The following is a 27552-nucleotide window of genomic DNA, read 5'->3' as shown; positions in this document are numbered from 1 at the left end:
ATCATACAAGTTGTTTTCAATCTGTAAAAGCCATTCACAGAAATACTCTATATGATGCAAATAAAAATTAGATTTGTTTTGAATTTTTAATTATAATATCTTACATAGAAAAGACCTTAAAGAAAATTTTAAAATGACCAAGTGTATAGAACAACAAAGTTGAGAAAAAAATTGTCTTTCAAGTTCACTAAAGCCTCACTTAGACTCTCTTTCTTTTTCATAACCACATCTTCTGCAAAGCAGAAACTTTCAACAGAAGCATTGCTCAGCTTGATGCATCTCTTATCTAACAGAATAACATATGTTGCTTAACAAGCAACAAAATTACACAATTCATTATCAGGTACATGACTGAATTGCAATTATACGTGTTTTATAAATTGTGGACAGTAAGGGTTGTTGTGAAGGCAATTCTCAAATACACTGCTAATATTTTGGCTACTTCTTGAACTTTATAAAACCCCTGTAGTTTGCTTTTTCCTTTTTTTTAAATAGTACTTCATTAAGTTTACATTAAACAGAATTTAAAATAATTTGCTTTTCATTTGATCTCAGAACAGAAAGATTAATTTTATTTCATTAATATCTCCTCAAGTGAGGAGTTTTACTTCAAAAATATTCTTACACATCCTTTTCTTAATTGTGGTCGTTCTGTGCACTTTACATTGTCAAACATTGTATTTTGTTTTGCCTATAAAACAAAAATTGTCATAAAGAGTATATAAAAGAAACTTTGTTTTTTATCTTTTTGCATGTGTTTTTGTGATTCAGACAGAAGTGTTACAGTGGTGATGGCACTTCATAAAAGATACTTTAAATATAATGTGTGTTACATTAGGAAAATAAGCTCTCAAATTTTTTTCAGTTTTATTCTAATTTCTGCATTAATTTCAGACATTTATTCTAATGTCTGAATATTATATTTGAGAACAGTTTGAAATTAAACTTATTTCAATATCAAAAAAACCCTCAGTTTTGTGGATATTCCCCAAGATCTAACAATAGCTTGATAAGTTCAGCTAAAGTGCAAAGTTGATATATTTAAATTAAGCAGAAAAAAGACATCCAAATTTTGAAAGGTACAAACTTACAATCTAGTGATCCTACAGAGCTGCACTTCTGAAAGTAAGGAATATTCAATGAGACTTCATCCATTACACTTATGAAACTTTTTTTTTAAATCTTTCATCTGCAGTTATATTTACCTGAGAAGAGTCCCTCCATTTGCTAAAATAGCATATAACTGTTTTAAAGAGAGTAAATTATATCAGTAACGCTGGAGGAGGATGAAATATCTTTGCTATTTTTTTTAGCATTCACCTTCTCAGTCCTTACATTCCTCTCAACACCTTTGTGCTCCTGCAGAATAATCATCAATGTACCAGTAGAAAATGTTGCTGTTAATGATCAGGCAATGCAATTTGCTAAAGCAACAGACTTTCCTGTAATTGTCTGTTATATATTTGAGAACACTGCAGTTTTATACAGCATAAAATATTCTATAGTGTTAATAGAAATACAGTTGGCTCATCGTATTTTTTAACATTCTCTTTGTACTTCAGAACTGGTGATATGATGCCTTTAAAGTGTATAGAACTCAGACCTTAAGCTATGATTTATTAAATAGCTAATTAAATATTATGTTTTACTAGTAATTATGTTTGGATGTGTTGTATTAATTTTAACCTTAAAAGCATAAACAAAAAAAAAATTATATTAACGTACTTTGATGTCAAAAGTAATTTGTAGCCAATTAACAATTTTTATCTGACTTTCAAAGAAGGTTCTCATCATACATTTCAAACGTGTAGTTGAGAGGAGCTGCATACTGAAAACAAAAAAGCTTCTCTGTATCTGTCCAGCATTTTTCATGTCTCAGAAAATATGGTCTCACAGTAGCTTCATAGATTCTTTGATTCCCTCTGAAATATTTTTTAAATACTGCCCACATATTACCTTTGTACTCTGAGAACATGAATTCCTGAATTCCCCCTTGCATGTTATCTTGGATATCATCAGTACATGAGGACGACCTCACTCTATTATTTCCCTTGAAACTGCATTTTCTTTAACCTTTAACAGTTGGAGGGAGGTGAAAGAGGAGTTTAAAGGAGTTTAAAGGAGTTTTTCTAGTCCATGCTCCAGCTTGCCTATGGCTTATGGCCAAATAATTTATTTCTGCAGGAAACTGCTTGTGCTATTTGTGCTACTCTCCACCTGCCTATTCAGAGGAAGAGAACAGATGCCAATGCATTTTTATTTATCTCCCTCAAAAGAGACCCACTATAATCAGGGATCTGAACTCAAAAGCATAAGTAATGCAAAATACCAGAACTGGGTAGTCAGGGTTGTATATAGTACCATTACCTTATCATCACTACAAAGAAAATCCTTTAAAAAATTAAAGGACTCAGAAATTAATTTATAAGTTGGCCAGTCCTTTCTGTAATGCTCACTGGTGCCATGGCATATGTTAGGCAGCACTCAGCAGCTGCTCTAAGCAGAAAGTTTTTAGTTTACTGAGCTACCTGAACTCTCTCTGGACTATGCTTTTTCTCCTCCTTTTCATACATGTATCTTCAAATCTTATGGAAAATGCAGAGCATGTTTAGGGGCAGAAAAAATCCAATAGGAGCCCTTCTATCACAAGTTTATGTGTGAAATAGAATCTTGGTGCTTTGTTTCTCCAGTGAAGACCTTTTGTATCTAGTAGATACAGCTTTTGAGAGCCAAGAATCTTGGTTCATATGATTCTAGGAGAGGGCATGTAGGCGTGCTGCAGAGTAGAGATCAAATTATTTTCACCATGCAAAGACTTCAGAGGTAAATCACCATTTGGTTTCTTTTTATCTTCTGTTGTAAGATACACAGAAAGCCCAGCATGCTTTCCATGCTGCTGACTTGTTATAACTACTGAAAGTGATTTACCTCCATATTCCTATGGCTGGATGTAGTGGGCTGACCCTGGCTAGACACCAGGCTCACACCAAATACTCTCTATCACACCCCTCTGTAACTGGACAGATGAGAGAAGATATAACAAAGGGTTCATGGCTTGAGACAAGGAGAGATCACTGATCAAATACCATCACAGGCAAAACAGACTAGAATTAGAGATATTCATTGAAGTTATTGCTAATAAAATCAGTGCAGGATAATGAGAAGTAAAATAAGACCTTTAAAAACACCTTCACCCACCCATTCCTCCTTCACAGCTCTACCTGCTCCCTGTCAGCAGCACACAGGGACACAGGGAATGGGGCTTATGGTCAGTTCACCATCTGTGGCTTCTCCTGCTGCTCAGGAAGAAGAATCCTTTCCCTGCTCCATCATGGGGTCTTTCCAACAGGAAATAGTTCTCCAATAACTTCTCCGACATGAGTCCATCCCAGGGGAAATAGTTTCCCACAAACTTTTTCACCATAGGTCATTCTTCCACAGTGTGCAGTCCTTCAAGAAGGCTGCTCCAGCTTGGTCCCCCACATGGTGACAAGTCCTACCAAGAACCCTGCTCCAGTGTGGGCTCCTCTGTCCATGGGTCTGCAGGTCCCTGCCAAGAGCCTGTTCCAGCATGGACCTCCAACAGGTTCACAGCCTCCTTTGGGCACCCACCTGCTCCAGTGTGGGTCTCCCCCAAGGCTGCAGGTGGATCTCTGCTCCCCATGTCCCTCCCTGGGCTGCAGGGGCACAGCTGCCTCTCCATGGGCTGCACCAGGGGCTGCAGGGCAATCTCAGCTCCGCACCTGCAGCATCTCCTGCCCCTCCTGCACTGACCTGGGTGTCTGCAGAGCTGTTCCTCTCACATATTCTCACTCAGCTGTTCTCTGGCTCCAGTTTCACCTGCATAAGGATTTTTTTCCTTCTTCTTAAATGTGCTATCACAGAGGTGCTACCACAATCTCTGATTGGTCCAGCCAGCTTTAGCCAGCAGTGCATCCTTGGACTTGGCTGGTACTGGCTTTCTTGGGCATGGAGGAAGCTTCTGGCACCTTCTCACAGAAGTCATCCCTGTGCTCCTCCTTCTACCAAAACCTTGCCTTGCAAATCCAGTACACTGGAAATAGCTTTTCCTGTTGCATATCAAAGCAATCCCTTTTTTAGATACAAATCTACATTCCACTATACTTTCTAGCTTTGATCTTAATTATTTCATTCCCTTTTATCTTCATTTTGCTTCATTAAATGTTCTTTAGTGATTTGATCTTCTCCTCTGTATTACATGGACGAAGAGAAATGTCCACTATTACAGTACTGACAACTTGCTGTAGAACATAAGCTGAATTGTTCTATTACACTTAAATATCTGTAAATCAGTGTTGGTCTGATTTTCATATGCAATGATACTTCCCAATTCTGTTTCAAAGGTGTCAGAGAACAAAATGAAGAAAATTATTGACGAAACAGGACAAAATTGCTTGTATGCTGTAGATTTGTATACTGGAAAAAAAAAACAACTTCAGGACTAGGTGTAACCTCAGCAGGAAAGCTTTCTATTTGCCTTATTGTAATGCTTACAACTTTGCCTGTCAAAATGGACTGCCCTGTAACCAATGAAGCAGGAAAATTCAAGACACACAGGGAGTCTATCAGTGGTCCTGTGTGTGCAGTGTACTGTGGCCAGTGATGTCACCACGCAAACTGTGACAATCCCATTGACTTTTTTTATTACCAACATATCTCTGTTTTTTGAACATGTCAGCTTATTTGTCCTTTTTTTTTTTTTAATTCAAATTTTCAGGAGAAACATGTTCTGTTCCCATCAGTGAGTGTCAAGACAAACCCTGTTGGAATGGAGGAACCTGTGAAGAGGACATTAGTGGCTTTAAATGCAATTGCCCTTTTGGTAAGCATTTATACTTTTTATGTAATTGATACACAGACAAAATATTGCCATTATATTGCTTCATTGGAGACCTACATTTGCTATTCAAGTCCTATAAAGTCTTGTACAATCCAAGAATTCTGCTTGCATTGTGAAATTTACAAAGCTAGATATTTAAACTAATAAAAAGAAACTTTTTCTCTAATTTTTCATAAGAAATTTGTATAATTATAGATTACTTGGATAAAAAAAGTACTTTTACTGGAACATATTGGGAAAGAAATATGACAGAACTTTAAATTATGTGGTGTGTATTCATATGGACACCTCACAGCAACACATTCTTTCAAAAAATATAGGGTTTAGGCAGCAAAATGTTGAAATTTAGCAAACATAGAAACCCCAGTCTTTCAAATCCTGTTCCACTTGCCTAATTACTAATTCCCAAAAGAACTGAATATTGCTCTAAAGTTTGTATGACCTCAGTCTGTTTGCCTGATCTTCATAGCATCAGAATTTTCCTGAAGTATCCATAGTATTGTATAAGGCTGGAAGTTGTTCTAGAGGTTATAAGGGACATCTAAGATGCCTCAGGCCAGGTGGCAAGTGAATTAACAGCAATGCAAAAAGACCAGTCAAAATTAGAGAGAAAGATATATGATACTGAAGATTTTGCTTTGCTAATTATATATACATTGTTTAATTTGAGATTTTGCACATAATTTTGTGTTGACTAAGAAAATGTAGAAAAGGTTGGGCTAGAAATTCCTAACCTTAGAAATTGCTTTGGTCAAAGGAGCCTGGGGTAACGATTTTGCAATTTGTAAATATATTCATAAATATGGATGATAAATTACTGATAAATTCTAAAATTGTATTGGTTTTGACGTGCAAGCTCATGTTCTTATGGAAGATAAGGTCAAGAAAACTAATTTTATACAGTTATGGGCTAAGAAGTACTTATAGTCCTGTGGTGTTTTGAAGATAAACTGATGGTGATCAGTAATGCCTTGAAATGTCAGAGTACTGAAATCCAGGTCTCCAGTGAATCCTCTCAACCTGAACAAGTTATTTTAAGAGAACTTTAATGAATTTAATAACATAATATCCTTAAATGCCTTAAGATTGGTATCTGCTGAGTGGGGAACTGAAGACAGTACTGAGTTATATCTTCAAAGATAAGGTGATGCTTTTGCTTCACTGAGACAAATCTAAGTCTATCAGGTGATTCACTGAGTAAAGGCTGCAGCAAAACATTAACACAAACATTATTTCCTTTGTTCTTCTGAGATGGAGATTATCACATTCAATGCACCACTTAGCTATCATGTGTTTTGATTGTTTTTGGTGTTCACCAAAACTTTTATCTACAGTGGATTTTACACAGAAGCATCCTGAACCTCTTCTTTCCACAGATCTAAAAGGGGATCTTTTTCATACAGCAGAACACATGTCAGTGAACACATGTCAGTGACAGGAAACAAAATTGCTGTGGCATTTTATTAGCAATAGTCTGTGACTCTTTCTTTAAAGAAAAGCCAGTCCCTTTGTAAAGGTTTCCTTATCCAATTAATTTTCATTATAATTCCCAGTGTGTGTGTCATGTGGAACAATGAAGTTTATGTAATGGACATATATACTAAAAATCATGAGTTTCATTCTAGTGGCTCTAAAAAAATGCAGTCTATAGCAGTGATTCCTCCTCATCATCAGTCAAATGATCAAAAAAAACCTCATAGTGAACCAAGGGTCATCTGCAGAAATGATTATTTTCCTGAAAAGAATTAAGACTTGCTGTATCAAAATTTGCAGCTAGATTATTAATATAATAGCAAACTGAATTAGAGAAGGGGAAAATTTTGTACTGATGTGAATACCTAACAATGAGCTAAAAAGAGGAGAAATTTAATCTAAACGTGATACACATTCTATTTTTGCCCTTGGCTAAATTAATTAATATCTCAGTTCATATTCTCTACGTGAAGGTGCAGATAAACAAATGTAACCACCTTGCAAATACATTGATATGATTAAATAAAGTCTGTAAATTGCCTGAAATCACAAGTAGCTACACTGCTGGATATTTTTACTGCTAGCTCAGTTCTAACAAAAGTATCACTTCAAAAGATAACACAGCTGACTTGGACTAATCTTTAAGTGAAAAATGGCAATTTATCCCTCCAAACTTTCATTGACAGCCAGTGTCCTTTCTGGAAAAAGTAAGTTTTGCATATCAGAGGAACTGTAGTTGCTGGCTTTTTAGCAAGTAAGTAATAGTAGGTAAATAAAAAATGAAAACATTGAATAAATCATATGTATTCAATAGAAATAGACAAGGGAACACAGAGAGTTTGGATATACCCTAATGATCAAGTTCTTGTAAATGAAAAAACTTGTATCTGTAACTGTCTTTCTGACTAGACCAATAACATTTTTATTCATTAGGTGGGTAGCTGTTGTTTTCCTTGCACATTTCTGCTTTGCCTCTGTTGTCTAAGATAGTATTTACACCTTATTTAAGTGTATAATGATGTCTTCTCAAATTTGACTTTTCAATATGAAATATGTTACAATGAACATAAAAGATCTTTCCCCTGTCTCAGTGGAGGTTCTATTTCTAATTTTATTTAGATTATTATTTTATAAGTAATAGTATCTGTATTTTACTAGAAGCATCTTAGGACAACTTTGTTGGACAAGTAATATGACAACATCTCTCCCACATCAAAAGTGAGCAGCACTGATTTTTACCTTTAACTAAAAGGTCAGCCTTTGCATTTGGGGGTAACCACAGTTAGCAGTTGCATACATTAAAATTAATTGAATATTTTGTCTTCAAATTATGGCATAACAGTATTTTAATTTATTTGAATATAAGTGATCATAAGTCCTCTTAAAGTACAATTTTGAAGGCAAAGATTAATTTATTTTTAGTTTTTCTTTCAGAAACATTAATGCTAAGCTAATACAGATGTGGAAAAACTCCCAAAGAGCTTTGCATTAGCAGTGGGTGAAGACAGTTTAACTAATGGTCTTGACATGGCCTAATAATTAATAGATGCTGTATAATAGTAAATATAGAGTAAACCTATATGTTTTGAAAGAAAAGAGTGAATTTTATCTTTAACCTTACAGAATTTCCATTCAAAGTGGATGTTAAGACTAGCACATTTTTATTATAAAGATATATATTTTTCCAAAAGCTCATCTGGTAACACATGGATCTGGAAAATGCATAACTGGCCCAATGAGAACATGAACATGAAAAATGTAAGACTGGATTCTTCTCAGTACTGTGTGCTGTAGATATTTGGTTGTATCTGAAGAAAGCAAGCTGATTAGCCTGATTAATAAACAAGGTTCATTAACTCAACAAGAACGTGATACTTAGGCTGCTTCTGAGAAGTTGGATCTTTCAGATACTGTGTCTTTATATAATGCAGAGCAACTAACATATTGCCATTGGGGGGAGTTAAGAGAATTAAATTGTCAAGAAGATTAATAATCTGATAAAACTGCTTTTGATTGAGACTTGTGGTTCTCTAGTTTTATTTTATTTAAAGAGCTTAAAGTGGCAAGAACACAAAGTATGTGCAAATTGATCTGTGCTATATTAAGGCAATCATCAATCTAACATATTTATGTCTATATGAACTTTCCAAAACAGTTTTTTCTTCTGAAGAGTTCTTCCAGATCTACCCCAAATGCTTCTGCACCCTACACAGTCCATTAAAAAGACCCAGAAACCTGCTTTTTTTAGTTTGTTTTCAAACTTACATATAGAGTTTGTTAATCCTTGAGAAGCACAATTGTTTTTCCTTGTTAATAAAACCAGAACTCTATATATTTAACAAATCTAAAATATGTACATTTAATTCTACGACCTCATTTTATGAAAATATATATTGTGCTTTATCAATTACTTTCAGGTTATTTAATTTCTTAATATGTGATCAATTTTAATACTCAAGCTTTTATTTTTATATGACAAATCCCCTTCAGCAGCTTTAAAAATAATCCATTAAAATTCTCTGTAATACAGCAGAGACCTTTCTTAGAATTTATTCCAGTAGTCCATCCTGCTGATGATAAGATATCATCACTAAATAGGATGGAATGAAGTAATTTAATCATATAGATCATTAATTTACATACAAGTATCTCAGCGTTGCTGGAAACATGAAATACCTAGAGTCAAATTTTAAATGTAGATAACTAGGCAAAATCCTTTCCTTGTAACCAATTTTGCTTTGATGTTGGGGTGGTTTTATTTTATTGGTTTGGTTTGGTTTGGTTTGGTTTGGTTTGGGTTTGGGGGGTTTTTTGGCGATGGTTCTTTGTTGTGGTTGTTGTTTCTTTTAGTTTTGTTTTTCTAATTTCCCTGTACTGTATTCTAGTTTTATTAACACAACACAGGAAGCCCATTCATGAAAAGGTATGGATCACTTTAAGTAATGGATTCTTCAGGGTCTACTATTGTGGATTTTTGTGACAGAGCATGATCTTTATTTTTTCACCTCAACATAATAGGGAGTAAATATAGCATATAGAATCAGACAATTGTTTAAATATGGTATAAAATCATTACCTAAGTCCTTTTAAGGCATGCATGGCTCTCAGGTGAGCGTTGTAAACATCTTTGGAAACTGTTTGACAGGAAAGTAATTGTGTGAGCTTGGGTGACCAGTTACAGCTATATTCTGATGACCTTGTGCAGGAGATTTTACAAGCATTATTTCTGAACTTTAGGCAGGTCAGGTCAAATGTAGTATGTTTTAGTTTTTGCTTTATTCCTCACTATCCTACTCTAGGTTTTGTTGGCAATAAATTAAATTCATTTTCTTCAAGGTGAGTTTATTTTTTCCATCATTCTCATTAGTAAGTGATCTCACTGTAATTATCTCAACCAATGATATATTTCATGCAATATTCTCCCCCCCTCCTGCTGACGAGAAGGAGTAAGAAGGCAGCTAGCTAGATGGAGGTCTGGAAGCCATCCAAGCTGAACCCACCACAAACCCACAAGAGTCAGTGTTGTGTATCAGCAGATTTAAGGAAAAGAAAAGTAAAAATAGGAACCTTCATTATTTTAGCCTCTTCTAGTCTGTCTTGCAAGAAAGGATAAAATTTGTAGGAAGAAAATTCTACGACATTTAAATTCAGGTTATTCATTGATACAAGTAACATAAGGAAATTTTTAATAAGATTTTTGAAATATGGGGAAAGCACTGTAACAATAAGTCCTATAAGCAGGGTGGAAAGGTCCTAAAAAAACCTTCTGCTCAGTACTGTCATAGAGCCAAGTGCTGCACCTGTAGCAGCTATGTCTGGAAGATGGCACAGGAAATCCAAGGATTCTGAAACCTTTGTTCCAACATAGCAAGGCATCTTTTGTTTTTAAATAATACCATCTGATGCTTTTAATTGATTTTATTGGAAGAAACTCCGGGCTCTTTCCTTGGAGCAGAGAAAACTTCCAGTCAGTATCAAAAATACTGTGGAAAATGATAGGCACTGTCTCTTGCTATCACTTGCTGTCCCCCCATGTGATCTTTATCATTAGAAACATAAGGATTGATTAGTATTGATTAATATGTATTCTGAATTCAGTGTAATAAAAGTGCAACCTATATGCCATCTTCAGTGATGGAAGCCAAGGAAATTTAAGTGATGATATATATGCAGCTACTGTTTGATACTTGATTTAATGGTGATGTTGGAACTAACATGGTTTTGGCTCAATATAGAGTGAATGTAATTCTCCACAATCTATCAGAAAACTGAAGTGCAGATAAGTGATGACAAAATCTTAAGGGACCTGTGTTGTGCTCCAACCTTTGTTAAGATTAATGTGTCCAGGAAACTTTTTGCCTATCAGTGAACCAGCATGTTTAGCAGTGAAAAAAATATCCATGGAGACTTAGATCAGCTCTTATTCCAAGAAATAATGTACATTTTCAAACTCATGGATTCATTCCCTGTATGTTTTATGGCCTTGTAGTTTCTTTGTACATTCTTCTTTTATGTGGCTCAGACTTCAGAATGTTTTTATTAGTCCCTGGTGATGTTTTTCATTTTGGCTATTTATATTGCTCATTGAAACACTATTAATGCTATGAGTTTGCTTTTACATTTGTTTTATATGGCTTCCTTCAGGTTGTTTTCTGAAGACATGCCACTCATTACTCTTTCCATACTGCTTCCTTTGGTATTTCACCTTTTTTTCTCTATGAAAATTAATATTTAGAAATTTGTATTTGTTGCAGGTATGCTCATAAAACTAGGTAAATGCAGACAGGGCTATTTAGCAAGAATTTTTTGTCAATGAGTACTTGTGTTTCTTTCTGGTTACCCTGCTACTTGTTTAATTTACTTGTTTTAATTCTAAACTTTTTTGGTTTAAAATTGCATTTATAGATGACTTCTGCTTGTTGAACTTTTCAGCTTACCTGTTTTATTCATGTATAAATGTTTTAAGTATTTCAAAGTTAGTGAAACTGTTTCTACAGATTTTCCTCTTCTTTTAGTTCACTTGAGGCAAAATATTGTGTAGAGTGTCATGATAGCTTTTTATTGAGGGAATGAGTCACTCTTTTATTCAGATTTCCTTTTAGCCTTTCAGCTAGATGAGAGCAGAAATAAGCTGAAAATTTTCATTTTTGTATGTTTCAGTGTACATGAATATGCCATTAGTCTCTCCTTTATATCTGTAAAGTTCTTAACATAACACTGTATTCTGAAAAATTAAAATCATTAATGACTTCAGGAAGAATAATTTATTAAAATAACATAAAAAATAATCATCAGCTGAATAAAATTGCAGCAACAAAAAAATTTCTAACCCAGCTGTTTCCATGACAACCTCCCTTCTCTGGTTTCAAAAAAACATTTCTGCATTACTCCTATGCTACTTATCTTTTTTGTTGTATGTTATTTAAATTGATATATATTTCCCTTTTATTCATATAGAATATTAGATAAAACATGTGACAGAAAGTATTTTTCTATTTGCATTGTAATAGTCTCATGGTGCCTGATTTATATAAGAAGCACTTATATAACCTGCTTTCTTCATGCTGTTTTCATTATTAATATGATCCAGAGAGTTCAATAGGTTTTGTTTGTTTGTTTGTTTTAAGGGCAATCCTCATTGTTGCAAATGAAATGGGAAATAGTTGGATATCTCATAGCTTAATTTCCCTATTTTTTAATTTTATAGACAACATTAATACAGATGGGATGAACATTTTGCTAGATGTACCAGTCTTTTGTGTTAGTTAAAAATGAGAGAACTTGCATTCAGAAAACAAAATTTTAGCCAGCAGAAGATAGATAAGATGAATACCAGCTGATGTGATTTACTCTGTGATTAAAGGCAGTACAGTAAAAGCAGACAAAGGTCTCCTTAGCATTAATCTGATGCCATTCTTTCATCTTTACAAATGAATTTCAGAGTTTTGGTTTTTTTGATTCACATAATTTTCTTCCATGTTTTTCACATTGTATCTTTAACATTCTTAAAAGAGTTTATCTATTTTAATAAAGTACAATGTTATGCTTTAATCCACTCTCTGGATGTGAAAAGGATGAGTGGAAAATGCATATGTAATACAACTAAATCTGAATTATCAAAAAAATAACATGAAGGATGATATGGGCAGGATCACAGCCTGTACAAACAGTGAAAATTAGCTGTAATAAGGAACATTTTAAAAGCTCAGTAAAATGAAACCTCACAAAAGCTACCACACAATTTTATTATTTTAAACATAATTGGCAGTCCTTTTTAGAGGATAACTAGGGACTGAAATAGTGAGGCTACTGCCCAAATTGTTAAAGCACACTGTTTCAGACAAAACAAACCCTATCTGTATATGACTTCAGCAATTAGAAATAAAAATTAAAATTAATTAATAGCATGGTTTTACTTCAGCCACCTTATAATCTAGGCTGCACACACTATTAATCTGTTGCTGCATCCAACCTCCATAGGCAGTCTTCAAATCAAGTACTCAGTCCACACAGAATCAGAAAGTCCTGAGAAGAGATTCACAGTTTAAAAGCAATAAAACAAAGCTGATGTAATTAGCAACAACATAAAGGTCACCAATGACCAATTTTGCACATCTGTTCCTTAAGAAAGGAACACCTTCACAACCCACTGGAGTTTTCTGCAGCATTATGTATAGAATTTAGGGGCAGCTCTGCCCATGATCAAATGTAATGATGATCTCTGGGGTTAAACTGGGATCCCTTTCCAAGGTTAATTGATTCTTCAACAAAATATTTTCATTTTGTCTAATTCTAGAGTGTTATGTCAAGTACTTCTCTGTATGTCTTTTATTAAATACAGCCTGTACACTTGGGACAACCTACTCATCTATGCACCTTGTGCCTGGGTATGGGGTTTTTTTTTGGTGCAGATATTTTATAAACCTATAATCTGCACAGAATCATAGAATGGTTTGCATTGGAAGAGACCTTCAAGATCCTCTAATTCCAGCACTCCTGCAAAGACACCTTCCACTGGACCAAGTTTTTTAACCCAACCTGGCCTTGAACACTTCCAGGGATGAAGTATTCACAACTTCAGAAAACCTGTTCTTGTGCCTCGCCACCCTCACAGTAAAGAATTTCTCCCTCATATCTAATCTGCCCTCTTTCAGTTTGAAACCATTTCCCCTTGTCTTTGTCACTATCTATCTGTAGAAAAAGTCCCTCTCCCTGGCTTTCATAAACCCCCCTTCAGGTACTAGAATCCATCCCCACCTGGTCCTCTCACTACACACCTCATACCCCAAAGTCCTTTTCTGTCCTTTCTATCCTGTTCTTGCAAACCTTGCCAAAACTTTGCCAAACCTCTGCCAAGCTTGTATTTGTGTTTGGAATTGCCCTGTCCCAGGTGTGGATTCTTGCATTTTATATTTTAAACTACCTCTCAAGCCTGTCAAGGTCCCTCTGGATGCCATCCCTACCCTGCAGCATATCAAGCACACCACACAGATTGGTGTAGACAGCAAAGTTGCCTGAGGGTGTTCTCAATTCCATTGTCCTAGTGCCAACAAAGATGTTAAACAATGCTGGTCCAAAGAGTGACCCCTGAGAAAAGCCATTTGTCACTGATCTCAACTTGGACATTGAGCCATTGGCTGCATCTTAATGACATTTTAATTACATAAATTCAATATAAACTTTCTTGGTTACATATGTAGTTTCACTTTCATCTTTGTAGATTTCTTATGATACCTAGAAATTCAATTTACATATCAATGATAATTTTTTATAAACAAAAACTCATAACAATAACATTTAAAATATACATATAATATCTCTCTAGCAGACTGTTCATGTAAGAAATTGAAATTGTTTATGGAAATTAATTTGATTTTACAAACAAATCATAGGTTGATGAAAAAGTTCTGTATGTACTTTCTCAGGCAAACATTTAAATAAAAAGTTCACTGACTTTTATCCTTTCTATAGGTGATGACTTTTTATCATCAAGAAAATTTGTGAAATGTTTCTTTAACTAAATTCCATGTAAACTTAATTATTTACCCTACACATCATTTTCTTTTGTCTTCCTTATTTTTTTAATTGAATGAGAAATATATTCTTATTTACCTGAATGTGGATGTTAAACCATGATGTACTTAATGGAATATGTCATCACTTTGTATAATTTCTATGCCTTCTTTTAGTACCATTTATTACACTCCTATATGTTAGTGCAGACTTGCCACATGTTTTACTTATTTACTGTTTATGAATTGCAATTGATAAAAGGGCTGAGGAAAGATACTTACACTTATAGATAAAATATATCTTTGCAGACCAACTTGGAATGGCAAATTTATCACTGATGGGCACTGTCACAATGAAATAATCCATTGTGGTTAGCAGTACAGAGGACATGTCTGAAGTGCTAGTCTGCCTTCATAACTAGGCATGGTTATTTCCTCCAGCTTATTTTGCATAAACTGTGGTTAGACAGAAAAATTTGATATCTGGTTACTCTTTCTATTTACTAGGCAGGAATCCAGCCCATAAGCTGTCTGCAAATACTCCCTGAGAGGATTCAGCAGCTTTCTTCCTTAAGCTTAAAACTGAGACTGTGCCAACTGTGTCAGCTGGACTTTCAGAGAATAAAAAGCATGCTTTGACAGCTGGATGGGGAGTCTGGACATCAACCAGGAGAGAAATAGAGCATAGTACAGATTGCACATGATTCCAAGAGAATTATTCAGCTTTGCTAACTGGGATTTAGTTAAACTTTAGTTGAACTTCTTGGTCAAATTCATGTTTTTTTATATCAAGCAAGTTCATTTAGCTTCTTCTTCATTAAATTAACTTGCTTGTCATCCAAAACAAACCCTTACCTTTTAAAAATTTCTATTGGTTTTGGCTGGTGTGGAGTTAATGATCCTCACAGCACCTCATATAAATGCAGTGTTTTGGATTTCTGACAAAATAAGTGTTGATATTATACCAATGTTTCTTGCTAAGTGGTGTTTGTGCAGCAAGGCCTTTTCTGTTTCTCACACTGCCCTGCTGGCAAGTAGCTGGGGATGCACAAGGAGCTGGGAGAGGCCATAGCTGGACTGCTGAGCCCAGCTGACCACAGGGACATCCCATACCATATGACATCACTCTCAGCATATAAAACTGAGGGAAGAAGGACGTGAGGGACGTTTGTCTTCCCAAGTCACTGTTTCCTAGAGATGGCTGAGCAACTGACTGGTGTGAAGCAGTGAACAAATTCCTTGCTTTTCTCTGCTTGCATGCACAGCTTTGCTTTCCCCATTAAACTCTCTTTTTCCAAACTGTCTTTCTCCAAACCCATGGGTTGCTCTTACTTTTGTTCTTCCAATTCTCTCCCTCATCCCACTGGCTCAGCTGCCCACCAGCATTAACTAATCTCATTATCATATCTTTTCCTTCTTTTTTCATTCTATAAAATGAGATGCAATTATATTCTAAAGATTAATAAAGGCATTAACATATCAACATTTTAGTGAAACAGATTTGTAGCATATTCTGGTATGCTTTGAGATAAATTTAGCTCTGCTGTTGCAGAGCTGCAGTAGCATTACAGTGGCACAAAAAATAGATAATCTCACCAGTCATTTTCTTTCTTCAGGTATATATAGGAGTGATAAATGCTGTGAGTAATGCTCTTGTCCACCCACTTGCATCTTACTAAGAATTTTTTTTTTTTTACTTCAAATATACAGTCCTTCAACACAATTATCTTCTCAAGCTGTATGTCAACAACTTCTCTGATGTCAAGGTACATGCAATAGAATGGCATGTTTGGGTGATTCTGAACCACATGAGCTGTACAGAATGACAACTGCCTTCAGCCTCCATGACATGTTGCCTTCACTGAATTGCATTTTTCTATCATGTTACACTGCAAACTCATATTAGCTACCCATGGCCACCCACATGCTCTACTACAAGAGAGTGGAACTCTCTTTTGAAGTTTCTCTATGAGATTGAATACTTATTTCATTCCTGTGGACTTTTGCTGTAATAAAAAATTCTAAATATTCTTCAAAATGCAAAGAGCATTACTTTTATCCACTGCTGTGGCAAATGTATATAGACATAGCTATGAACTGAACTTTGGAAGTAGCTAGCATCACTAGCTACACTTACCTTTTTCTTGAACCTTTTTTGTCCACATATTCTAATGCAACTGAGTAAACTGAATGCAGCATCTCAAACTTATTGTAAATATTGTAAATGTGTGCTGCAAATAGTAATGTTAGTAACATAAATCACATTCTTAGCTGTTACTTTTCCAAATTTTCTATTTCTCCTTCATATCTCTGAGTTAGTAGTCCTTTTATTGGTTTTTTTTTAAGAACATACATGGAAAAGATGTATTTTAGGAATAGTTTTCATTTTCCACATTTTTTGCTTAGGACACATAAAACAAGTTATCACTGAGAGCTGAAAGACTGACAGTGGTAATTGAGTATTTAGGCATTGTGATTTTCTTATCATAGATTCAATTTTTTTCTACATTTAAGGTAACATGTTCAATTTTAGCTCCCTGAAGACAAAAATCTATTGTGAATTCTCCACTGTGATAGAAAAAGAGAGCTAATGACAAAGCTTTTCAGTCATTAGAAGCATCAGAACACCTTACCATCCATGGAGTAGATAGAAATAGAACTTTTAGACCTGCGACTTTTTTGAATTAGAAGTTATTCACTGAATTTAATGAGATTTTGCTTGCAAAAAGTTTTATTACATAAACTTGAACTCATAAAGTTTATTTTTAAAGGTATCAGGATAAATATAATAAACTATTTAAATGCCTAAAGTATCATGTCTTAGTCTCCATTTTCTAATTTTAATTAACTGACAAATGTATAACAAGGACAGAACTTTTTAACAAGTAAAAAAAGAATACATTTTCGCATATATTCTAGCATATGAAATATCATCTGGCTCTAGAAGGAGAAATTAATAGTCAAGACTTTCAAGAGATAATTAGACAATATTTCATTAACAGCTTTATTATAATTTAGAGAAAAAATAGAAAAATTATACATTTCAGGAAGATTTATACCTATTATAAAAGACAGGCTATCATGACTTGTATTAAGTTGAATACATCCATTACCTTTTTGCCTTTTATAAAGGCAGATGGTTTTTAGTACATCACAAGGAATATCAGGAAAAAGTGACAATGTCTATAATGTCACTATCATTTATGAAACTATATTGATCAGATAATTGTACTTGCTAGCTGTGCATGTGATGAATTAAATAATTATTTATTCTACTTAATGAAATCCAGAGAAATAATTAGCTACACTAAATGTCTTCTAATTATTCATTTTCTACAAAAGAATAAATGTATTTCAGATCACCAAAAGAACAGTCATTACCAACCAAACTTGATTACTCAGTGAAATGCATCTGCAGTGAAATTAATCTTCTGGAGATTCCTCCAGAAGAACAACCTTAAAAGTAGTGGAAAGAATAACAGTGAGTTAATTAGATTTCTTGAGGCTGTACCTATCATCAAGTTGAAACTGACCAGAGTTTTTAGTCTTTGTAATACAATGAGGTTTAGCAGATTTTCATATTAATATCACAAATGTCAGAAAGGTCCTATCAGCTTTTCACTCCTATACTCTGGGACATTTGAAACCAATTTAAAAGTCTGCTTTTCTAGATCATTGTACTTCATTAAGAAATAAAGCAAATTATAATGACTCTGCAATATGTGCTTACTTCTTCCTGTCCCTTCTCCTCCCCCCCAAAAAAACCAAAACAATAATCCCTAGTAACATTAGAAGGGAATTTCTTGCTGACAGAAAACCAAGTAACACAGTCATTCTCCCAAGTCCTGAGAGTTTTTTGTATTGCAGGTAACTGCTTATATTGAAATATTTATTTTGGAAAAATTTAGTAACTGTTCAACAACTAGGTGTAGCTACCAGCTGGCATCTCATTAGAAAGACTTCGAAAAGATAAGTTGAAATCTTGACTCTAGTGAAACATTATGGACTTTACTCATGATTTACAGTGAATCATGCATTTTTCAAGGTGAATATAGCTTTGAAAAAGAGAATACTTTATGAACTACTAGCTTTAGAATCACTGGAAAAATATCTGTGTTAAATGTTGTCTTGACTGTCAGACTGGGTTCAGTTCATCTGTATTTTCCTGAGAAGGAAAAGAAGAAGAATGTTCTAACAGAAAATTTGTTTTGAAAGAATAATGCCTTATAGCCAAAACTCAAACAAACAAACAAACAGCAGCAACAAAAAAGTGGTGTTGCCATGGCACTTCATTTTATTTCTTTCATAGCCTTCTATCTCTGATTGCATTTCAATGCTAAATTATAGTTTTCATGCTTTGTGAGATACGTGCTGCATTTTCTGAATCTCACAGCTACATCTTGGAATCTGAAGTCAAACTTTCTCAACAAGCCAGGCTGTTTTGCTGGAACGATTGAGTGTTAAAATTGCAATGCTAACCCCGACAAAATGACAGAAGCAAATGGCAACTGTGCATTGTCAAAATGTGAGTGAGCAATTGGCTGGACAAACAGTGCAGAACGAGTGAGAGGTCTGGGTAAAGTGACAGGAATGTGAATAATACATGTAAAGCCTGGGGTCTGGATCTGGCTGAAGTGGTCTTAAGCTGAGAGCTGAGCTGGAGAATGGACAGAACTGTACAGCCACCAGCAGGTAGCAGTGGCCAGGCTAAAGCATGCTAGCACTGAAAACACATTCATCTGGGAAAGGTACTAGACCTAGGAAGATAATGCAGCAACTTTCCTCAAGAGAAGAAAAGAATATGAAAGGAAAGTAATAGTAAAAATAGAGTGCAAAATATTTGTATTAAAAATGCAAGACTATGAGCCAGACAATGTTGCATTAGAGTTTCTCTGCAGTAAGTGGAAGGTAGCATGCTTGGTGGGTGACTAGATGGGCTAGACACAGGTCAAAATGTCTATGGATTAACAGGAAAGATAACTGACCTTGTAAATTAGAAATTGGCTAAATCCTATATAGTTTGTATCTTGCAGACAGACTGTTTCTATTTCTGTAGTCTTATTGCCCTAGAATATCCATTCTGATTGCCTCTGAATGATCTGTCTCTTCATCCAGTTTTACTGGTAGATGTTATTTTTGTTTAAATGACAGGATGAAAAATCTGACAAAAAAAAAAGCTTTATTGTCATTCAAATGATTGCTCCTCATATATATATAAATATATATCAATTATATGTAGCATTTTTATTAAATATAGCTTATAAACTAAACAAACATATTACAATAAATTTAAGAGAGGTGCAGGCGCTATGCAAAAAAAATACCTGGAAATATAAATGCAATGAAGAAAACCAAGAAAGTCCTTCAAATATTTCTGTTATATATTTTGGTACCTATCCTTATTAAGATCATAAAAAATTGATTTATTTCACGTATGCTTTATGGTGTCCTTCACGTTAACAGATGGATCAAGCTGGTAGCCATGATGACAAAGCTAAAATAGACTATTGCTCCAGTATTTCCTTACAATTGAGTGATACACACATTTTTGAAAGGACAGTTTATAAATTCTTGATGCTAGGGATATTAATCAAAATGGATTTTATGCTATTAGTACATTTTGCTCTTTTAGCTGAATTTCAGTGATTGCTTAATCATAGTGTATAATTGCCACATGTTTAATAGTCCATCACTCATTAATTATATTAGTATTCACAGAATTTAACTTCTATTTGAAAATACAGAATGTAACTTAAAATAAATGCAAGTTGGTTGCCTGGCACACAGGGACTGTAGCATCAAGAGTCTGACCCTTATATATTAAGTTACCTCTATTTGAACATAATGAATTATATCTGAACACAATTAAAGATCTAAGGACATATGCATCAGAACAAAGAGATTAATTCCCAAAGAACATGCTGGCCTGGACATGGAGTGATATAGTGATACAGTTATGGATTGATATAAAATATAGTTATGTTCTAAAATACTATGCAAAACATGGCATGATGTTGTTTTATTAGCTACTTTTTAACCAAGTAAATCCTCTTTACTGTCCTTTTTTTTTAAGGTTTATAGTAACTTTTACCATTTAATTAATACCAAGTTGTGATCACAGTGTTCAGCAATATTTGGAAAGTAATGGTAAAGCCCTAATTTCTGCCTCAAAACTTGAGGGTTAATATCACAAGGCAAGAAACTTCTCTAGAACCACAATAAAATTCTAAGAAATATGAAAGAGATTAAGGTACAGAATAAAGCTACATTATTTCCACACCCACTTCTGTGAAAGTGAAGAGAAGTGTAATTTAGAGTTTAAAAAATGATTTTGATATATATGATTATATGGTGTTTTGAAAGAATCCTGGAGGCCACCACAAACACTTTAATTATATTTGTTGTCCACACAGACTGAGAACCACAGCCTTTGACCCTGCTGGAAGCATCACTGCTGTTTGCAGACAGGCTGACTACTGAGTGGTGTGGGTTTACATTCTTATGTGGCAGATTTGTTGGCAAAAGCCAACACAGCTTTAACAAGGTAAATTGGGTTTAACCAACCTGATTGCTTTCAATGATGAAGCAGTTTGTTCACTGGATTATAAGAGACCTGTGAATTTATTTTTTTTTACTTTAGTAAATCATTTTGGCACAGTGTCCCACAGTATCCCTTCTGACAGTTTGGTTAAGCAATGGACTGCACAGATGGCCACAATTGGAGCAAAATGGCCTGTACTGTAGAGCACAAGGTGGGTGAATAAAGTTGGACTGGCACCCACTCATGACTGGGTTTGTGGGTTCATTCAGTGCTCAATACTGTTCAATATCTTTCTAGACTATATGGATGACAGGACTGAATGCATCATTTGTGCATGACATTGAACTGGGTGAAGTGATTTGGTCAGAAGGAGAAGCACCCATAGAGAGAGATTTTGACAGACTTGAAAAGCTGGGTAGCAAGAATCACAAAAGTTCAACAGGGTAGAATTAGAAGTCCAGTAACTGGAATAATTCCAAAGAGCTGGGGTGATTACCACTACAAGCAGGGGAGAACATAACTCTGCTGGTAAGGCACTGAGTCATAGCAAGCTGAATTTGAGCCTGTGGACACACTTCAGCATATGCTTCATGTGCTTTCATACTATAGAAATCCTGAGCCAGAAACCACACCCTGGACTGCAACACCTAGCTGATGGTGAGCAGATTAAGGGAGATAGCTTCTCAACTCTCCTTATTAACTAAAACCTGTATTTATTAAAAACAAAATTCCAGACATTATACCTAGCCAAGCAGAGTTAAAAAAAAAAAAAATAAATCTGAAGACAAGGTATAATTTCTTACAGAATACCCTGTAGGCTGTGTTTGAAAAATCAATTTTATTGAAGTTCATTGATTTTTTAATAGTGAGCATGTTAAAGACAGTACAAATATTGTACAATAATTTGATATTACGTGTAAAAGATGGAGGAGGAGTACTGGGCATAAAAGATAAACATCATCAATGTGAATTAATAATTTGGTGCATTGTACATCAAGCCATTTCCTATTGAGGATCTTATAATCTGACAGTTCATTATATACAATATATGTAAATACACAAACTTCACAGAAATATTAAGAAATTTATCCAATAAATAGGCTAATGCAGTAACAATATTTTCTATTGCATCAGCTGGGAAATAAATTCTCTGTGGAAAAAAATGGTTGACCATTTTCTCTCTTTTAATCTTCAAGCAGGAGAGACACATTTCTCCCCCTTCCCTGTGCCTCAATCTTCCTTTTCCAAAGGGCAAAAAAGGAAGGACCCAACATAACACATCAATTAAAAAGACAAAACAAAGTAGGTGCAATAATTATGCTGACATTGACAGCTTTTTTTATGGTTTAATGATAAACAATGGGGAAAAAAAAAAAAAAAAAAAAAAAAAAGCAGCTACAGTGAGTACTTGTTCTATGTACAAGATCAGATCTTATAACAGTTTACCAGACAGGTCACATCTATTATGACTATTTATACTGCAGTCTTTGCCCTAGGGCTCAGCAAGAAGACATCGTGCACTTGCCAGGAATTCTCTGTGCAGGTAATTTCTGGTATAGCCAGGCCAGTATCTGCTCCCAGTTCTCCCTGCAGAGTGTCTCAAAAACACAAAACAACACAAAACAAAAACAAAAGACAAAAACAAAACAAAACAAAACAAAAAAAAAACCTCACAACAAAACAACAAAATGACAAAACATTTAGAACACGGGATTTTTTGAGATCAGGCTAGGGTGCATTTTGTGTATCTGTGTTCAGGTTTTTTGCATTGAGTCTTGCACTTCCAAGCTTTTCTTTCCATACACCTTAGTCTTGGGAGTTCTAAAAAAATAAAAATTGAAACGAATGCATACAAACTTGTACACTATCATCAACAAAAGTACAGGGTGTTATCATAATAATATATGGCTTTCTTAATCTTGCCAAAACAAATTAAAGTTTTGTGTATAGACCTGAAAATAATTGAGCTCTTGCTTCTAATTTTATTGGTAACTAACTTTGCCAAGGCAATTCAGAGGTAAATCACAATATGTGAACTCCTTCCTGAAAATGTCATTCTCAGGCAACATGAGTGTAAAATAATTTTTGTTTTGAGCTGGAGAAAGATGCTTTGATATTTCAAGTACTATGGCTGAAAAAAAAAAAAAAGTTATCAAGTACTGGATTGTGTCATGTTAACATGAGTATAATAAATGTGTGAGCTATGAACAACTCCAGTGTTTGACATTATATAAAATAGGGCAGGATTTTTTAACACTAAGACTTAAAATTTTTCAGTTTTCCTTAATCAGATTCTGGGCAAGCATGTGTTTAAGTCACAGTGAAAACTGCAAGTATCAAGTTCCAAGACATCCTTTTTTTCTTACAGTGCACTAGAAACAAAACTGTTTGTGTTCCAAATTCTCTCAAGAGGGAACAGGTGTTTTAGTTGCTGCTGGAATTCCTTGAAATGGTAATGATAATAGTACAGACATCTTCAGTAAAATGAGGCTTTCACCCTGGTGGAATATCCCAAAGAACACCTGACCTTGTAGATAAGATCAGAAGCTGGAAGCATGTGGAGAGTCTCTAATAAAAATCTTGTCAGTACCTAATAGGAGCTCCTTAGCTAGTGATGGTATTAATTCATCTTGAGCTACCTTTCTCTGAAACAGTCATGGATAAACAAATAGCTGCATAGTAAGTAGGGGAAAAGAGATATTTTTAGAGAATGATAAATTTATTAACTTTTAGATGTCTATTTTGTATTATATAAATCCCATTTGAAAACTTCACGAACAGCTTCTTCTCTGAAAATGTAGTTTTCAGCAAGCAAATAATTTTATCTGCTTCTATCTATCTGAACTTTCTCCTAAGGCTTCCTCTGACTTTGTGTGGGTGTGTTAGATATGAAATTATAATTCAACTCAGACTGCCCTGGGTTTCCATTGCACTGGAACAGGACTGCAAAGATAAGAGAGTGTGCAATTTAGCCAATTAATTCAGATATTGAGAATGGCTCAATCTCTGAGCCATTTCAAGAATTTCAAAGAATATCCTTTGAGCTATAAGGACTCTTCCTTCATGAATAAAACCATAACTCTAACATCTCTGAATAGTGAAAGAGGAACAAGAAGTTATACACATGCCTTTGGGTATGATTTTTAACTGTAAAGGAAATTTTGAATTGAAAAGGTTTTTTCATGATAAGAACACACAGAGTGGCAGTTATTCCCAGTACATGTTAATCTTTAGGATCATCTTGAGAAGAAATTGAAGAATGAAAGCTTCCTGATAGCATTGTGTAAATATGATAATTTTACAGTGTGGTGTCCATAATTGCCATATGATGGAATTCATGTAACATTTTAAAGATCTGGCCTTTCTCAAATTATTGTGGAGTCTTACTTCTTCTGTCTTAGAAAACACATATTTTTTCTCAGGAAACAGAGATTTGCCAAGTCTTACCTCTTTGAAATCAATTTTTATAAGAATAAAACTACCAGATGTGAAATAAAAGCATTGTCAAAACTGGATTATTCTTTTTGGAAGTAGTTAATTATTCCTTCTTTACTGATCTGATACAACTTTATAAAATTGAGAAGAAGCAGGCTTTGTCCTGTATTTTCTGTTTGTACCAATAATTAAGGTTGTGGGAGGACCTCAAGAGGTGATCTATATCAGAATAACATTTAACTTGAAAGTTAAATCAAGTTTGTCCAATAGACTGAAAACCTCCAGTTTTGGCAGAGATGTTACAGCCTCTCTTGAGAGACCTGTTCCAGTAATTCAGGGAGCCACATCTGACTTCCTCAGCAGGTCCATGGATGACCACAAACTGGGGAAAGAGCTGATATGGTGAAGGGAGGTGCTGCCATTCAGAGTAGCTAATAAAGAGGTAGAAATGAGCCAATAGAGCCTCTGGAAGTTCAACAGACAAACGGGAAATTCTGCCACGGAGAAAGAGCCTCTTGCACCAGTGAGATGCACTGACAGTCGTGCTGGGAAGAGGGCTGCAGAAAAGGTCCTTGGAGTGTCTTGATCCAATTGTCCTGAGCCAGGACTGCACTCTGGTGGTGGCAAAGGCTAAATGCACAGAAGGATGCTGTGGTAGCTTGACCTCAGCTGGCAAAGTTTGACATCAGTCTGTGATGTGTGCACAGACTGCTCTGCAAGGGGATGGGGGAGAGAATCAGAAGGGAAAAAGTGAGAAAAGCTTGCTTTGTTCCCATCCCATTTAGATGTTTCTCCACTTCCAGGAAAGCAGGGCCTCAGCACACCTAAGTTGGGAAGACAAACAGCATGAAAAACACCACAAATGCCCTGGCCCCGCTCCTACCTTCTTTTTCTGATTTTTTACTTCTGAGCACAATGTCATGCATCATGAATCTCCTTGCTCCATTGTGGTCACCTGTGCTGGCTGTGTCCTCTCCCAGCTTTTTGTGCACCTCCAGCCTCCTCTCTGAGGAGGCAGACTGGGCAGAAGAAAAGGTCTTGACAGTGTGGGAGCTCTGCTCAGCAGTGCTGGTATGTGAACACTGTCCTGGTGAGAAAATCAAACCAGCACCATAGGAGATGCTGTGAGTGGAATCAGGTCCATGGCAGGCAGAGCCAGCACAGCTGCATCAGTGAGATCATTGCCAGCTGGCTGAGAGGAGCTGTCCCTGCACAGGGCAGGCCACAGCTGAAGTCATGTGTCTCCTTCTGGGTCCCAGGGAAAGAAATATGTTCATAAAGGAAAGCAAATCCATCCGAAGATCACTAAGGCAGTTAGACAGATGAAATACGTAACCTGAGGGGAAACAAGAAGAGGCTTTGTTTGTTTAGCTCAGGGAGGAGAACTCAAGCAGACGAGGCTTTAATTCCAGTGGAAGGAGGAGCAGACTTTTCCTTGACATGTACAAAAAAAAGGCAGGGGCTGTTAACCAAAAATTGCAGCAGAGCTTTCAGAGAGATTGCAAAATTGTCATCCTTAGAGTTTCTTAAATACAGCTGAACACAGTCCTAAGCACATTTAGCTGCCTTTGAAGGTAAACCTGCTTTAAGCAGGAGGCTTAAATTAGATTACCTCTCTACTTCTAACCAAAATTACTTCACAATTCAACAGACTGGCTATTTCTTCTCCCTGTTACCCACTAAAACCAGTTTGGAAGAAAATACATGATTTATTTCTGTCTGTCATCCCTTAGTCTTCCTAACTTTAAAGAGCCTCTTACCTGAATTATTTAGAACATGAATGTAAACACATGAGCTCAGAGTCTCTTGTGAAGCTTTCTGAACTCTTTCTGATGCTATTTCCATAACAGATCTGCTTCTCACAATTAGCACAAAACCCAGCAGTTTCATGCAGTTTCCCAGATAAAGTTAACAAGCAGATGCTTTGTATCTATCTAATACAGGATTAATTTCCCTGTACTGATATCTCTCCAGGGAACATGTTTATGTTAGTACTTTTCTGCTGTACCATTTGAAGATACTATTTTTTAAAATGGGGAAAAAAGAAAGGTTTTCTAAAGGTCCCCAAAAGGGAGCTAAAAGAATAAAAGAACACTCCTTGTCATTTTATCTTTGAAGCAAAACCTTTACGTAAGTAAATATGAGTCATTCGGATTTGCTACCTGCTGAGGTAAAGTACTTGTTTGCTGTAACACTGCAGAAATAATTTTTTTGAAATATAGTTTCTGTAAAATTGAGTGTCTGTGAAGGTTTGAACTAGTGAGAGGAAGTGAGGATGTTTTAATATGTTCTTTCCTGAGACACCTTCTAAATGATGACAAATAGTGATAGGATGAAGCCTCTATTAGATGGTACTTCATAGGGTATGGAGCTGTACTTCAGGGATACTGAGAAAGTGTAATGAAAAATCATTGTGAATTTTAAAAGAGAATATGAATTTTCTTTTATATATCAAGAAGTCATTATGTACTATTGCTGTGTTCAAGTGTCTTTCCATGATTTAATTATTAACCTTAATTTATTAGAACTTTATAATTCATCCATTTTAAATCATGCTACAAATGTACCTTATATGTCAAAAAGCATACATGCTAATTTTGTTTTAAAAAATTGAATATACTTTGTCTAAATATATTGACATTATTGGCTGAGGGCCAGAGAGTTTTAGAAACTTGAAAAGATACTGTTCTTCAAAGATCATGTGCTGAAGTGGTGATGTTAAGGTCAAATTTGAACAAAGCTTAATTTAAAATAATGGGTTGGACTTGCCTGTCAGCCAATTCAGTCTGTGCAATAACCAGTAGTTCAAAAAATAACCTAGACAGAAGAGACAATGAGAAGAAAATGTCTGGGAATAAAGTAAAATGTCAAGGAATGAAAATGCAAAGAAAGGTAGCTGTGAGCTCTGCAAGTATCTGAGAGACTGAAGTAAATTATGACTTCACTTAAAATTGTGCTGAGTAATTCAGGTCACTGATTAAGTTTAAACTGGATTACCCATGACCTATACAATTACTTATATGTCTATTTTTGAGAATTACCATTGTTTTCACAATCACACTTGAAACCATTTTACTTTTGTCTACGCACCACATGAAACTGGAAATTTCTATAATTGCACCATTTTCACATTTCATTAGTTAATTGTTCCAGCAAGGGGTCTCTCATGACTTCTGCAATGTGAGTCTTCACCATGGGCTATGGTTCTTCATGAACTGCTCCAGCACAGA

The 27552-nt window shown here is 35.2% G+C and overlaps 1 protein-coding gene across 1 annotated transcript in view; it reads left to right on the top strand.

Annotated features, from left to right (window-relative positions):
- The window catches only part of EYS (eyes shut homolog), a 674079-nt gene that overhangs the window by 87586 nt on the left and 558941 nt on the right, over nucleotides 1–27552 (top strand). The window contains exon 11 of the mRNA XM_056488606.1: nucleotides 4739–4843. Within this exon, the coding sequence (XP_056344581.1) occupies nucleotides 4739–4843 (105 nt within the window). The remainder of the gene's footprint in view (nucleotides 1–4738; nucleotides 4844–27552) is intronic.

Source organism: Oenanthe melanoleuca, chromosome 3 (assembly GCF_029582105.1).
Source record: "Oenanthe melanoleuca isolate GR-GAL-2019-014 chromosome 3, OMel1.0, whole genome shotgun sequence".
Classification (NCBI taxonomy): Eukaryota; Metazoa; Chordata; class Aves; order Passeriformes; family Muscicapidae; genus Oenanthe; species Oenanthe melanoleuca.
The sequence above is the reverse complement of the archived record's forward strand: the minus strand, read 5'-3'. Positions and strand labels throughout refer to the sequence as shown.